We start from the raw sequence: 17164 nt of genomic DNA, 5'->3' as shown, positions 1-17164 counted from the left end.
AAATAAGTTATCCGAACAACCCCAGTCCCCAATTGATTCGGATGAACGACGCTCTACTGTATATACAATATATATACAGTAGAGCGTCGTTTATCCGAAAGCCGGTTACTCGAAACGTCCATTATCCGAAAGCATTCCAGTCGGCAAATTTAAATTTTCGCTAGTGCTGTGGCGCTACAATCTTCGACTATATCTTCGGCTACTCCAATATTTTTTTGTTGGTGTGTGTGTTTTATCTGGCAGCACTGGCACTTTTGTGTGGTGTTTTTCCGAGGACTGTGTGTCGTGCTGAATCGAACGTTTTTTTAAAGTATAAATTTTTTTTTGTTTTTATATTTTTCAATGTATTTATTTTGTTTGTAAAAAATAAAGAAATAATTTTTAACGATACAATAGCCACGATTATTATTTTAAAAAGTTTACATTAGGCTTAACATTGACGAAAATTTAATGCAAAGTGACACGCAACAGAGAAAAATTTGAACATGGGATAGGCTAATATATTTTTTCGTACATAATCGGTTATCTGAAAAATAAGTTATCTGAACAAGTTCCCAATTGATTCGGATAAACGACACTCTACTGTACTTGTTTTGTGGATTATAAATTTGCATAAATTATAGAATAAATTTTGTGAGTGAGTTAAAGTTAAGTTGCAGAAAGACAAACTTATTAAGGTCAATGTCTATGAATATGACTGTATTGATGCTCCTTTCTTTATGCCCATAACCCCCAATAACTCGGGCTGCGCATGACACTGCGCAGTACATATCTCGAGTTATTTCGGGCATGGACTTTAAAAGGCCATTAAAAAAAGCCTTGACTTATAACTTTTCTGAAAATGTATGCATCAGCATGTATACATCGTTATCTATGATCTCTGCAAATTTCATGAATTATTTTTGCCACGAAACTATTTTATAACGATTTATTAATTAAGTAATTAATTACACTATTGTTTTTTTATGGGAGTTTTTTAATCAAATTAATTAAATTGTTCTAAACTTCTATTTCACCGATTTGACTTTGGTAAAATTTTTTAAAATGCTATTGGATGTTTTTTATGACATCAGCAGGTTGTTTTTTGTTCAGTAGAATTTTTTCCCATATCTTTTTTTCAGTCTCCTCGTAATTTAATAGCATAAAAATCGACAATATTGTGTTATGTTTGAACAGATGCGGTAAGTTAGCTCCCATCCTGCTTTAATAGAATATCTATGGAAAATTTTTGTTGTAACAAAGGAGTCCGTTGAGCAAGGTTTCTGTTGACTCTATATTGTTTTCTCTATGTACTGTGAGTTTGAAGATTGAATAAAATTAAAAAATTTAATGGTCTATGGCTAGATTATATATATAAAGGTTTTATATGCTGATGACATTATAATAGTGACCAATAACCCATTAGAATTATAAATGGCTATTGACTGTTTAAGACATTCAATAGATATGGATTTGCAAATTAATATCAGAAAAACCAAGAATAGTCTTTCAAAACAGAAACCAAAGCAAAAGTTGCTTTGGTAAAGCTTTGTAAATTATTTAGTACATCAAAGCTAACTCCATGCATCCCATATTTCAGATTATTTGACACAACAGTTAAATCTGTTATGTCTTTTGGAGCCACATTTGGGATTTGTTGGATGCTAGTTTTTGGGTTAATTTATAGAGAATTTTTGAAAAAAATGTTGGTTTTGAGGTTTGAAGTCAATTTGGATGGTTTTCATCCAACATCTAAATTTGTCAAATTGTAAGTTTGAGAATCTATTTCAAAATCTTTGAGGTGTTGTTGACTTTGGACATCAAATATGAGTGTCGATCATCCAAATGTCGATCAACTGAAATGTCAGTTAACTGAAAGCATTCCAGTCGGACCATGTTGTGCCGAATCAAACGTTTTTGATACTAGATTAACTTCTAAAGTATAATTTTTTTGTTTTTATAGTTTTCAATATATTTATTTTGTTTGTACAAAATAAAGAAATAATTTTTAACAATACAATAGCCACGATTATTATTATAAAAATTTTCGTTAGGCTTAACATTGACGAAAATTCAACGCAAAGCGACACGCAACAGAGAAAAATTTAAACATGGGATATATTAATATACTATTATTGGGATATACTAATATACTATATTAATATTGAATTTTTTTGTACATAATTGGTTATCTGAAAAATCAATTTTCTGAACAACCCCAGTCCCCAATTTATTCGGATAATCAATGCTCTACTGTACTAGTGATGGCTGAAAATTTTTCTCTGTGAATAATTTTTGCAACTTCCAGATGCAGTTTGTCTTAAAATCTTCATAATATTTGCAATTGTAAAGCTGCATTTACACTGCCAATGAAAATAACAAAAATTGATATTTTTATTGTTTGTCTGTCTAAAATATTTGCATTACTCATATGTGACCGAAGGGTCAGCACCTCTTTAGCACCTTGTCAGGATGACACCACTGTGTCTTGTGGACAGACGCAGAAACCAGATCGGCCGTTAAATTTTGTTATGCGAATGGTTGCGTGTGCAGGTTTACAGTTCTGGGATGAAGGCGAAAGGAGAGAATCAGAGGAATTATACTGTACAGATTTTTATAAAAAAGAAAAATACTTGTTTATTATTTGATACAGATTTTGTACAAATCATTTGGATAGATACTTAGCCAAAATTAATCCGATGAAACAGCCTGAGATAACGAGAGAGAGAGTTTACATTAAGTTCATGTGAGGATAAATACCTTGATATAAATTGTAAAATACTTGGAAGGTAATCCATGTAGGAAATTCTAAGGTAGAACTTCAGGTAATCCTGAGATGGCACGAACTTCTTTTAACCCGGTGATGTTTTTCTTCCGACGATTAATCCTCGGAACGGTGGTGATTAGAACAGTTTTTAGGACGGCGGCGAATGATTAGCTGCTACTACGTTCACACACAGTTAATTGAACACTGGAGACTCTCTTTCAGCTCATCAACCCTTCCTTTTTATAAGGGGTTCATTGGGTTATCATTGGGTTTTTTCCGTGGCCTTATTAGGACTTTTTCCATCACTGTCCAATAGTTGTTTTTCTTCTTCTTTTCATGGATTCTGGGTGACACATTTGATGTATCATCTTCAACCAGGAAACAAGTCCATGGGAAAACAATTTAATTATCCTTTAAAATGTCAGTTTTTGGTTTATCTCTTTAAATATTTTTTTTTCTCAACAGAAAACATTTAAACAAATTATTTCACTAAGTTTGGCTCTCACACATATATTATTGTTGCATTTTCATCTTAGTTGATCCTCATTCAAAAGTTAAGTAAGATTTAATGTTTGTTGTTGTCATAACAGTATTGACCAATAAGTGTGAACTTCCCAAAATTTTCTTTGAACAAGATGGAGAAACAGCTAATCTTGTGTGTTGAAAAAGTCCTTGGCTCTATAATGTGTCCAGAAATGTGAAAGAATTAATATTTTAATCTGTTGGTCTATAACTATTTTTAAAATGGAGAAGAGTGGTCTGAAAGAAATCAGAGAATAAAGGTAAACTTAATGTAAATTGTGTGCTCTAACACAATGAATGAACAACATAAACACTTTGGTGATAAACAAATATGATGAAAGACACTGTTGTTATCATTTAGGATCTGTGGTGGTTGTCATTAGCAGTGTGAATGCAATCTAATTGCAAATGTATTTGCATTTTCTGCAGTTATAAATTTTTGCTTTGGCATTGTTTAATAAAAATTGCTGACAGACTATTTTGTTATTTAAAACTAAAAATAATCTAGTGTATTCATTTATAACAGAAGATTCTTAACTATTTCTGTTCTATGGATCCTTTTCCAGTCAGGTGAAGGTCATGGGGTCCTCTTCAGAATATTTTAAATGCATAAAATAAAAAAAAATGTTTTGTGTAATTCTATGGAAGCATAGCCTACAATAAAAGGTCATCTCTGTGAAGAAAGACTGTTAATATTTTCTGATGATTGGATATGGCAGATATAAGACTTGATTTATTCAAATTTTTAATATTTATAAAAAATACTGTCAGCCATTTTAATTAAAATTGCATAACTGGTTTCTTTTGAAATTTTATTTTATGTTTTTTTATTTTAGTAAATGTATTTTTTTATATACTATGTAGTAATATATGTGCTTTCTTAACACAATGATTAAAAATTTCACACAGTAATGCAAAAGTAAGATAAGTTGATTTTTACCTTTCAAGGACTTTTCTTATTTTGTATATAGTATTTTAGCTGAAATTAGTTTATTTTTGTGTGTGGTAGAATAAAATTTTATTTATTTTTTTGAAAAAATTTCAGAGAAAAACGAAATTATCTAACTTTTGAAACTCGCTTCCAATTAAATTCTGTTGATTTTATCACAGGTCTTTCTTATATCATTGATTTGTTTGATACATACAGTAGTCATTAATATCAAAATCATCTTCAAGTTTATTTTAGAATAAAATATATAATATAGTTATTATTATTCTTATTATTAAATCATCATCATCATTTATTTTAACAAATTAGGCATTCACCTGTTACAGAGACGTGCTATTTAAACATAAATTATTATAACTCTACAATCAATAACTTCTTTACATATAATTTTTTTTTTCTTTGTATCTAACATATTTTAGTTTAGGTTCTTGATTAATTGTTTATTGTTTGAAAAATTTCCTCATATAATTGTGAGAACCGAGAGGGTTAGTTGTCCCTACTTACCGGTGGCTCTGTCAGAGGATGGCATTATAGGAGGGCAAAATAAAATGAGTGGGGAGGTTAATGAGTAAGTTGACAGGTTCCCAAATATATACACAGGTTGAACAAAAATAGCACATTTAATAAACAACTATAAAATTGTACATATCAAAGGCTAAGGTGAAGATCTACAAAAATTCTATTCTGCATCGCAACAATGATTTGTCTTTCATATGAAACATCTAATCTTTATTCTCTAAGTTAAAATTAAGAGACAAGAGAGAGATCTCTAGGAGAGAGATTTCTCAGAGAGAGATTTCGCAGAGAGAGAGTATACAAATAGATATCCAAAAAAAATACCTCTAAGTTCCCGATCTGTAATATGAGTTGTTGGTAAAAACGTTCCTGGATCGTCACTGCAGAAATGACGAGTTAGCGACGGATAGGGTGACGGTATGGCTCAGTAGATGTGGCAGTCGATGTCAGCCTTGGAGGTGTCCGCCTGTGGACTGCGTCCAAACCCTCTTTATATGCTTTTTGCGGGGTTGAGAACTATGACATCATTCATGATTTATACACACACTTGTTCGTGTGTTGATGTCTGGATCTAGCTAGTACGGACCACTGGCACAGAGAAGTTTGTTTAATTTATTGATGTCAGTGTCTAGAAGATATGATTTTATAATATAAATTTTTATAGGTTTGACAGCTCTCAACCATAAATCAACATTCAGCTGACAATAATTTCTTTAACCTGGTCAACTATCTAGATATTGTTTATATAAAATGTCGCGTTTGACTATGAATGAGGCGATTTATTGCTGTAACCACGTGCCACATGCAACCGAAGAGGGGGTAAGAAACATCTCTTATTCCCGTTTTGTTGATATTAACGTCTACAGAATTACCTTTAAACAAATGGAGGAGATTTCTTTTATTGATATACTAACAATTTTTTTTTGAGGAGATCGTCTCGGTAATCGACCGCAGAAGGCCCCCTTTTCCTTTTTCACCTAATCTCAAGGTTTATTAGAGGGGTGATACGGATCTAAAACAAAAGGGTTTTGGACCGTCACATAATTATAAAGATTAAAGATAGTATTAACATTCACTCTGTCCAATATTTTATACATAATCAACTGTACAAACGAGATAGATATTTGCTTAATTTCAGAATTTTGAGCATTATCGTTTTCATTGTTGCATTTACTAAAAATATGTATTTTTGATAATGGTATACCACAATTTGGGCATTTGGATTGCGCATATTCTATGTATTTATTTCCCAACATTATTCCATTTTGATTTAATCTTAGTTGCATAAAGAATTTTTTAACATTAAATGCAAGATTTGTTAGCATATAATCATTGATTAATGGATGATTTAAAATTATTTTGTACCAATTTCTGTTTGTTCTTTTTTGAATGTCTTTGATATCTTGTACGATGGAATATTCCATTACTCTATGTATTAATAACTTACTTTGTTGTTCAAAACTGTTAGTCTGATCCAAGAATAATTGTATAGAAAAACCATATGTATTTAAAATATTCGATAGTTGTACTATCCAGTTATGTTTAAAGTCCATATCTCTTGATTTTTCATGTAGTAAATACAATGTTTTTGTTGTTAAGTCTCTGGAAATAATAATTTTTTTAAGCCATTTAATATATCTTTTTATCAATATTGTATTTAGTTTGTATGTATTAATTTCTAGTCGTAGCGCACTGCCTGGGATATTGTATTCCAATTGGAATATTCTACGAATGAATATATTTTGTATTTTTTCTAATTTATCAACTTTACCTATGCTCCAAATTGGGGAAGCATAACCCATTGAATTCATTACAATTGAATTGAACAGCTGAAATTGACTTTGCATGTTCTTCATTTTGATTTTACAAAATAATACCATTAAATTATTAATTGTTTTTTGCCTTGTTTATTGTACTCTTATAATGTTTCTCAAATGATAAATTAGATGTAAATATCATTCCTAAAAATTTAACTTTGTTTACTATTTTCACTTCTTCTTTCTTAATGTAGAACAACATGTGTTTTTTAGGTAGATTACTACCATTTCTAGAAATCATTATTACTGACTTTTTCGGATTTAGTTTTACTTTTAGTTTTTCTATGTATTCAGATATTTGTTGAATTTTTCTACGCAGTGCTGCAACTGTCGGTGCTAACAGAACAATATTGTCTGTGTATGTTATTGAATGTATGCTTAGATTATCAATATAAATTCCATCTTCTTCTCTTTCAAAATATTTATTCAGATCGAAAAGATAAAAATTAAAAAGGTATGGTGAAAAAGGATCACCCTGTAACAATTCTCTATTTGTTGTAAACGGCGGCCAGACATTATTATTTTGTTTGATATTTGTCTCATATCTCCCGAATAATATTCCTATTATTTTTATCAGATGGTTACTTGCATTATATTTCTCCAATTTGTTCTGTAAATCTCCTATATTAATCAAGTCGTATGCTTTTTCCAAGTCTTAAAAGATCACAAAGATCTTGTGCCTTTTCTTAAGCAATTTTAGTTGGAATGTTGTCAATAAGACAAAATGAGCTGTTTGCATACCTCCTTTATCTACGAATGCATATTGTGTTGGATTCCTATAGTTATTTTTTTCAATCCAGATCTTGAATTTTTCGGCTAAAATTGTGGTAAATATTTTCTGGAAGCCCGACAATAATGTGATTGGTCTATAATTCGATGGTTTATCTCTATTGCCTTGTTTAAATATCATTGTAAGTATGATTTCATTCCATTTATCTGATATTAAACTATACGTATATAATTTGTTGAATAACCTGGTTAAATAATGAATTAATTCTGTAGGAAATAATTTGATAAGTGAATTGGGGATCATATCTGATCCAGGTATAGATTTGTCTTTCAATCTATGTATACATCTCTGAACTTCTTCTACCTTAATTATCTTGTCATGGTTTATCAGATGAGTTGTCCTAACTTCTGTATATGTTTGTCTCTGATTACACAAATAGTATTCTGTGAACTTTTTAAAGTATATGACCTATTTATCCACTCTACTTTGTATATTATTAGGTAACCAAAAAAGTTCTGTCGTGTTTTGTGAAACTACAAAGTTTAAAGAATGTTACATGCAATACACAATAGATGACACTAAAATTCCAGCAATATGTTAATCAAGATTTAATGCTGACTCACCTTATATAAACAGAAGTATAAAGGTTATCTCTTAATATTATAAAAATTGACTTGAAGATGAGTACTCCAAACTGTAATTCATGCTTGTATGTTGTATGAGTTTAAACTTGGAACAAGTGCTGTGCAAATGGCTCAAAAAATATGCCAAGCTTTTGGACAAGGTTCTGTTAGCACTCACACCACCCAAAGATGGTTTACAAAATTTTCTTCCGGCAATGAGTCGCTTAAAGATGCGCCATAAGAATGATGTTGAATTACAGGCTGCAATTGAAGAATATTCTGCTCAAACTTGTCAGATGTTAGCACAAAGGTTCTCCGTAAGTGATGAAACTGTCCGTTTACATTTGCATTGTCTTGGGAAAGTTTACAAGCTCAGCAAATGGATACTTCATCAATTGGCACCTGCCAATATTGTGCATATGGTGGACTGCAAATGGAATTGTTCACTATGAACTTATACCATCTGGCCAGACTATTACTGCTAATGTCTACAGTGACCAACTGCATTGAGTTCACCAATCACTTTTGAAAAAACCACCAGCTTTAGTGAACCATAAAGGCGTTCTTTTCCTACACAATAATGCTATAGACATCATGTTGCGCGTGTGACCTCTGACACAATTCAGACCCTTGGATGGGAACCTCTTTTGCACCCTCCTTATTTCCCTGACATTAGTCCTTCTGACTATCACCTATTTTTAAGCCTAGATAATCATCTGCGAAATTGACAGTTTAGAAATAGAGAGGTTATAGAAACGGAATTAGGGAAGTTTTTCAACTCTAAAAATCGTGACTTTTATAAAAATGGAATTTATAAGCTTGTTTCCTGTTGGGAACAGGTTATTGAATGTAGGGTGGTTATTTTGATGAATAAATTGTGTTATTTCCTATACATTTTTATGTTTGTTTTCTTTCAACAAAAAATGACAGAACTTTTTTGGTTACCTGATATATTCCAATTTCTTTTTTCGAAAATTATTGATTATCAGCCAAAATATTCTTGAATCTTTTGCTTCTATTAATTTCTTACTAATATTTGAAAAGTATAATTTCTTTTTAGCTTTGATTAAGTTATTATAAGTTTTCTTATTTTGTACGTATTTTATAAGTGTTTCTTTTGTGTTAGTTTTTCTAAAGGCTTGCAAACTTTTGTTTTTTGATTTTATGGATATAACAAGTGTTATTGAACCATTCGTTCTTATATCTTTGCTTATAAAATTGTCTACATTTCTGAATTCTCCTAATTTGGTTAAAAGCCTCTGATAGTCAGTTATCAGATCAGTTATCAGTTCTCTTCTTCTAAATTTATTAGATCAACAATTTTAGACTCAATCTCCTCCAACCATTTTTGTTTATTATATGTTGGACGATATTCCACATTAAAACCCCGACTACGTACGTAACTTATTTTACTACTGCTTCACTTGTATCGGAAAAAGGTCCGCAGTATTGTCTTCCAGAACTGTAAGGGTCATACAGTAATCTATCATAGCTTCTGAATATATAACATAATCTATGGTTGACTTTCCATTTCGAGATATAAACATGAATTCTGTGGGAACATCACCTTTCATTCTACCATTTAAGATAATTAACTGATTATCTTGTACAAAGTCCAAGAGAATTTTACCATCTGTATTTAGTAATTTATCTTTAGATAGTCTTCTGTTGTTAATATTATCATAATTCTGAAAAACATTTGTGTCAGAGTTTTTGCCAATATGTGCATTAAGATCTCCTCCAATCATCCATAGTTGGACCACAAAGAACCATCTATTTAAATAATACTATACTTCTTGTAATATGGATTTCTTATCAATTAATGATGAGAGGTACAGTACATTACTATTAGTCCCAAATATGGGTAATTCCATATAGTTTTAATTTCCTTATCAACTTTTAAAATAATGACTATAAAGTATTCTAGAGTATACTGACAAAGAATGACTCCCAATTTCTTCTTAATTAGCAACAGGATACCAATTGATGGACGGCCGAATTTACTTTTACGATGTGCCTTAATCATAATGATATTATTCTCTTATTCTAAATAATACTTTTTGGTTGTACTCAAGCTGAGACTCCTTGTTTCTGTAATTCCAACGATTTTGTTTGAGTTTAGGAATTTTCTCACCAACAATTTGTGTATTTTTTTTCTCTTAAATCTTGGATATTCCAGAAACTTATCTTCATCTTATTATTTTCATAATTCAACCAATCCATATCAATCGCCTTAAAGTTGTTATTTATAATAGACAAATTATCAAATTATCTTCTTTCTTATTATTATTTAACATCAGTTTTTTCCTTCCATAATTTTCGTGCCTTATATTAGGTTTTTCTATTAATTTACCTAAGTTTGTTTTGTCGCTAATTCTAAAAAATGATTAATTAATATGATCTCTCTTGTATTTATATCATATGTATACATTAAATTATCATTAATATAGTAATCATCTATTACTTGATATCTATTGCCATCTGAATATTCTGACTTAATCTTTTTGAGTAATTGCTTTCTTCTAATTCTGGAGCAATAACATAAATCCGTTATTATTATTATTTTTTTCTTCTTGTCATCCATTTTCGGTCTCATTCTCCAGAATTTTTTGAGAATTAGGTTTCTGTCTTTGACCATTTCCATTATAATTTTTACCATTTGATTATTTGGATTATTTTTTAAATGAACTAAGCCCTCAATTTCAATATTGTTTAAACCCAAATCTTCATTTATAAATTTTTTGAGTTTTTCTAAACCCTCAGAAGTTTTAAAAGGAAAATTCATAACTAGATTTTTTCTTGTATTTCCGTTTATTATTTTATCGAGTATTATTATTAAATGAACAAAATAAAATTGAAAGAAAACAACAGCTTTTTCTTAATATTTGATAGCTATTTTCAACATAATGCAGTTCAGTCAGTTTCTTCTCAAATATTGTTTTTCTGTTTCACTTATTTATAATTTCATCCAAAATGGATTCTTAATGGATATAAAATAAAACAAATGGGGCATAATGGGAGCAATTTTCTTTGGTGTATACACTGCCATAAATTATATGCAGGAAATTAAAGTAAATAAAATTGAATTCATTTTATTTTTTCACTTTTTTAATTTTTGGAATGTTTTTTCCTAATGACTGCTCCACATATATTTGGTATTTGCCAAATGCTGAACAAACATTTGGCCAATACTGAGTAGTATGGATGATTTACTTGTTACTAATATTCTGTATTTGGCATTTCTCATTCCTTGTCCATATATTGTGTCAAATCAGAGGACAAATGGGCAATTATTCATCAATCAGTGAATACCAAGTGTGTGGAGCTGCTTTAATGTAGACATGATATTTCTTCAAACATATGGCTTTAAAAATTGATATTATGTAATCTAATTTTTCATAACTGAAAATACTCATTTTTTGCAAATGGTTGGCAAAAGTATACATATGATTCATAATTCTAGCATCCAGTACACAGATGTATATTTAAAAGTAGCTATGTTCAGAATGAATTTAGTCCCATTAGAAGATAGAATAAAGTAGGTTGGAACATTTAGCATATTATTAAAAGTTCAGATTTGACAAAAATTTTTGAACTTTGGTTTCTTGCTTGGGTGTGTATAGTTTATACAATGGAGTTTATACTTCGGATTATGATTTAATATTTTCAATTACTGAATTAATATAAACCCTTTTTATTTGTTAAATGTTTAGTAACTATTTTAGTATCAACTGAATGTTTTAAATGAAATATAAAATGTAACTAAATATCTTGCTTTTTTTTATTTAGAAATGGTATTTATCCACTGACTGCTTTTGCTCCAACTCATCCTCCCATTGTACGTCCCAGAGCTATTTCACCTGAAATATCTGAATCAGTTAAGTCTACGACTCCTGAACCGGCCGATATCGAAACCAGACACATAACTAACATGATGTGTACTATTAAACCTCAAGAAGAAGGACAAGCTCCTGTGGTAATATTTGTTTTTGAGAATTAATTTCAAAGATGATGGTATTGAAACTTATTGGCAAGTTTTTCAGATTACGCTTCTTCTAAGGATGGATGACAAGATGAACCGACAATTGTCCTGTGAGTTGACATTAAAAGATAATGCAAGCATACTAGTAGATGAACTTATTTTTTATGGATTTATTAATCAGGTAAGTATGGGTGAAAATATTGTCTGGGAAGCAATAATGACTCGCGCGTCATACAAAAATCTTTGTTTATCTTAGGGAGATCGAGAGATGGTTGCCGCGGTGATAAAAGACACCATTAATAGGAATCAGCCTCTGCCATCGTGCATTTCTCCGAGTAATCAGCCGCAACCAGTCATATCTTAATGTTCTTGAAATGATTAAATCAAATATATCAGTGTTTGGTGGTGATAAGTTTAGTTATCTCCATTTCCTATAAAGTGCCATAGCCCATGTCTGTTTGGGCTATTTGCCACTTGTGTTCTTATAAGAAGCTGTTCTTCAGTTTAACGTGTAATGACAGTGACTGTTTAGCTACTCGCTTTATTTTGTAATCCTTACATATTATCGAGTAAAGCATACGTATGTATTACTGTATATTTTACAGTACGTGAATAAACTGTATATACTTTTTCTTACCGAAGAAATAAGAGGAAACACCAATGTTTGGGTGGTTTCTTTTGTATTATGTTGAATACTAGAAGAACTGGAAAAGTAAACATTTCAATAGAAATAAAAATTTTCAATGCAATGTAAATACAAGTTAAAATCATTCTTTTAGTTGTTGGTTTGAAGTGATAATCAAAAGTAAGACTTGGTGGATTGAAACAAAAATTGTTTTTTCTTTTCTTTTTGGTCGACTAAATTAAGTCGTAATAACCACTCACCATTCACAAGAAAACCAAAGGAATAATTTGCATTTATTTTATCTGAATGTTTGTACCAAAGTGATGGGAAATCATTGACTGAATCTGTCATCTCTAAAAATTACATTTGTGCATCTTGTATTTGCTTAATTTTGAACCCAATCTTTTTAAGTGTTTCAAGAAAAAATTATCCGTTTTCAAAATTTTGTTTCTAAAGCATTCAAGCATCCTTCTTCCAAATTTTTCTTTTTATTATATTACCAAATTAAAATCCTATCTCGATTTCTTTATAGATCTCAAATTCATAACCGAAGCAATATTAATGATATCTATTTATTATAATAGTTTGTATATCATCAGAAAGACAAACCTTGTAATATGCACTTTAGAAATTTTGGATCAGATGTCACAGATGCATTTTTGTAAATTATTGCAATAAAAAAAATATTGATTGATTTTTGGGGTAATTTTCTTTTCAAATCATTTAAATATTAGAATAAATTCAAGTTCTGTCTTTTTTATTGGCACAGATTAAGTTAGTTTTCATTTAAACACCATTTAAAAATCTAGCATTTTTTATTTTATTTTATTTATTTCTCAAAAGACACTGTGGCCAGGTTGGCCTTTTACGAGCATCTTACAGTAAACCAACAAAAAAAAAAAAAAAAAAAAAAAAAAAAAAAAAAAAAAAAAAAAAAAAAAAAAAAAAAAAAAAAAAAAAAAAAAAAAAAAAAAAAAAAAAAAAAAAAAAAAANTTGCACAGAGTATTCCAATAGAAAATTAATTGAAAGATCGGTGCAGATCCCCCCACCCCTAGTTTAACAATTGGAAGACTATATTCACGAATTATACGAGTATCTCGTGTCGATCTGTGACATTCAACTATATCAATTCCTAGGAAGCTGTTTTCTTCTTTTCCCTTTATATATTTGAAGCCCTCCAATAGAATCTGTTTCTTGTAAATTTCACTAATCTTGTCGATATTTTCGGTGCGGTAGAGTTCGGATACTGATTCCATAAAGTTTAAATTATAAATTAAACGCGTGTAACGATTTTGTGTCATCCGAAGTTTATTAACGGCGTATAGAGATGCGGTTCCCCATACAGCGATACCATATCTTATTCTAGATTCAATGCGAGTGTAGTACGGCCGTTTCAAGAGTGATGTATTTAAAAAAACTTGAATTTTCTTATTTATCCCAGTATACTTTGCACGGGAAAGTGCAACATCATCTATATGTTTATTCCAGCGCAGATTGTCATCAAAAGTTACTCCCAAAAGCTTAATAGCATTTACTTTTTCTATGTTATAATCAGTTATTTCAATTTTTAGGTGATGCGAATTGATTATTTTATTCCTATTTGCAAAGCGGAGGAATTTAGCTTAATTTTTGTTAATTACCAATCCATTGTTTTCCATATAACTAAAGTTTTTAAAATATGATTTAAATTCTCCCGAAAAATTATAACGTTCGTACGAGAATAAGTTATCACTAGATCGTCAGCGTACATCGGTATATTCTCTTTTGGTATATAGTTAAACAAATCATTAATATATATATTGAAAAGCAGTGGACCCGAGATTGAACCTCGAGGAACGCCCTTGTTTGGCCCGAAAGAGCTAGAGATAATCTGTCCAATTTTTACAAAGTAAATTCTGTTTGACAAGTATGATTTTAACCAGCTTAGGAGTCCCTCTTAGACCAATAGTTTGCAATTTTTGATACAAAAGTTCGTGATTTAAGCTATCAAATGCCTTTGAAAGGTCCACAAAAACTGATATTGCTATTTTCGATTTGTCAAGTTGTGACGTTATTGTTTCAAATGCAACAAAGCATCTACCGTCGAAAATCCTCGTTTATAAGCATATTGGTTTCTGTGAATAACCTGAAATCTGTCTATAAAAGTTGAGAATCTCTTGTAGAAAATCTGGAAAATTTTAGCCAACACCGACACTATTATTATGGGACGATAATTTTCAATTTCACTTTTCGATCCTTTATTTTTATATAATGACAAAACTAAGTTTTGATTTAGTTTTTCCGGAAAGGAACCGTTTTCAAAAGATTTATTTATCAGATGCGATAATGGTTGAGCTAAGATATGGGATATGTGTTTTAAGATTTCAATATTTAAGAAACTGAGTGCTGTTTTTCAAATATTATACACTATAGTATTATAGACTTCTAAGGCCGTTGTATATTCCAAAAAGAAAGTATTAGAAATACTAACATTTGTTCTATGTTGCTCCGAATTGATATTGCCGAAGACAGGAGCAAAACCGTTCGAGGACCCATAGTGCTCGGCAAAAATATCACTAAAAGAGCGCTCATCATTTATCATTTTCCCCTCGTAATTCGAATGATCTATTTTAGCCTTATTCTTTTCCCGGTTACCCGAAAGGTAACGTCTTAATTCTTTTCCAGAAGTCAGAAGGAGATTTAACATTAGAAAACAGAAGACTATAATAGTTTTTCTCTTCATTACGGATATTTTTTCTGATTTGTTTATTCAAGGTATTTATATCCTCTAAATGTTTGTTTCGTTCTTCGAAAGTCGTCCAATTTTTATTTTTGACTGTTTTAAGTAACGTTTTCTTCCGTTTAATTAATGCGTGTGTTCAGATATAAAATTCTTTAAGAATTTTTTCCTGCTAGTTTTAATTTTTTCACATATTCTTTAGTCGGAAGATATTTATCAATAAAAACGACTAAGATGGTGTATAAATAGTCAGCTAATTGGTCAGTTGTCAAACTTGAAGTATAGTAATAACTCCAGGAGAAAGCGAGGAATCATTGATTTTACGGTAGATTGCTTTGTTCTTTGTCCCCGTATGGAGGTCTTTTTCGGGGGTAAAGACGATGATAGGTAGATGGTCAGATATCAAATTTTGATGTATTAAAAAATGACACTCACTATCGTTTGTTAGACCAAAGTCTATCAAAAGTGAGTATTTTTTCCGTATCTAGTCGGTTGATTCAAATCAGCAAAGCAAAGATTTATCAGTTCGGAGGTGTCGGAGGAGTTATTTTTCAGTAAATCGATGTTAAAATCCCCGATTATTTGTAATTTATATTTTCCATATTTGGTTGATTTATGTAATAGTATTTCATTTATAACATCAGAAAAATTCCGTAGTTTGTAGATGGGAACGACAGACTATTACCAGCATCAAATTACCTACAACTATCGTAATTACATCTATATAATTCCTTGTAAAAGTTGGATCTGAAACAACTCCATAATGTTTATCATTATGTATATATATTACTATGCCTCTACGCTGATTGGGTTTTCTTTCTATTTTTTCTAGCCGATAGTCTTTTATATATGGTGGAGGATTTACATCATTTGTCCGAGTCTCGCAAAAAGCTAATACATCAAAGTTGTAGTTATATTCCTCGGTTGTTCTAAATATTTGTTATTTAAGCGCACCGGTAGTGGACACTGCGTTAGTAGTGGACACTTTGAACTTCAAATATGAGTAATAAGGTTGTTGATGGCTTCACTGTTCAAACATAGAAATCATTCAGTAGACAGAACCCTTTAGTGGTGGTAACTCGCACTGATCCTTTTCTAGTGCATCATGGGATGTTTTCTTGCGCTCATTAGTGATGGCATTCCTGCTGATATAAGAAGACAAGTGAGTCTGCTGTCTGTTTCCTTAAGGTCTAGGTAANGAACAGCCATACGTACGCGCGGGAAATAAATGCCTTCCGGGAGGACTTTTATGGGGAACTGGCCTCCTATTCAGTCGTTATAGGCAAGGAGAAAACCCGGAAAACTCCAAGCAGCCAGCCTGTCCGACCGTGGCGCGAACCCACGACGAACCTCCCAGTCTTTAGGGTCTGGTCACCACTACGATGAGCGGCAACGGAGACCACTCGCCCAAATTGAAATTTTTCGAAAATACTGAAAAATAAACGAGAAAATGACTTTTCAATTCTAGCAAACTTTGGAATCCAAGATGGCGGCTTCCATTCGAAAATTGAGAAATTCGATTCTGACGAATGTTATTACGACTAGTAGAGACCTGTTACGTTACGTTGTTATTTGGTATTGAAATTTTTTGAAAAATCTATGAAATGATCGAGTAAATGATTTTTCAATTCTAGCGACCTTGAAATTCAAGTTCGCGGCAAAAACTCGAAAAATCAGAAGTCCGGTTATGGCGAATGTTACGATAGATAGTATTTACCTATTACGTTACGATGTTATTATGTATTCAAATTTTTGAAAAATATTAACAAATGAACAAAAAAATGATTTTTCAGTTCTAGTGAACTTTGAAATCCAAGATGGCGGCTTACGTTCGAAAATTGAGAAATTCGATTTTGAAGAATGTTACGATGACTAGTACATATACCTGTTACGTTACATTGTTGTTTGGTATTTAAATTATTCGAAAAAACTGA

At 30.9% G+C, this 17164-nt stretch overlaps 1 protein-coding gene across 1 annotated transcript in view; it reads left to right on the top strand.

The window, feature by feature from the left end:
• The window catches only part of LOC111636939 (nuclear receptor-binding protein-like), a 134849-nt gene extending 121644 nt beyond the window's left edge, over positions 1-13205 (top strand). Inside the window, exons 12-14 of the mRNA XM_023382326.1 lie at positions 11693-11879; positions 11947-12066; positions 12142-13205. Of these exons, the coding sequence (XP_023238094.1) occupies positions 11693-11879; positions 11947-12066; positions 12142-12249 (415 nt within the window). The 3' untranslated portion in view covers positions 12250-13205. The remainder of the gene's footprint in view (positions 1-11692; positions 11880-11946; positions 12067-12141) is intronic.
• Positions 13206-17164: the final 3959 nt, after the last annotated feature.

Source organism: Centruroides sculpturatus, unplaced genomic scaffold, assembly GCF_000671375.1.
Source record: "Centruroides sculpturatus isolate CEXI.00-Female unplaced genomic scaffold, Cexi_2.0 scaffold128, whole genome shotgun sequence".
In the NCBI taxonomy this organism is placed as follows: domain Eukaryota; kingdom Metazoa; phylum Arthropoda; class Arachnida; order Scorpiones; family Buthidae; genus Centruroides; species Centruroides sculpturatus.
Note: the sequence above shows the minus strand (reverse complement) of the source record. Positions and strands in the feature narration are given on the sequence as shown.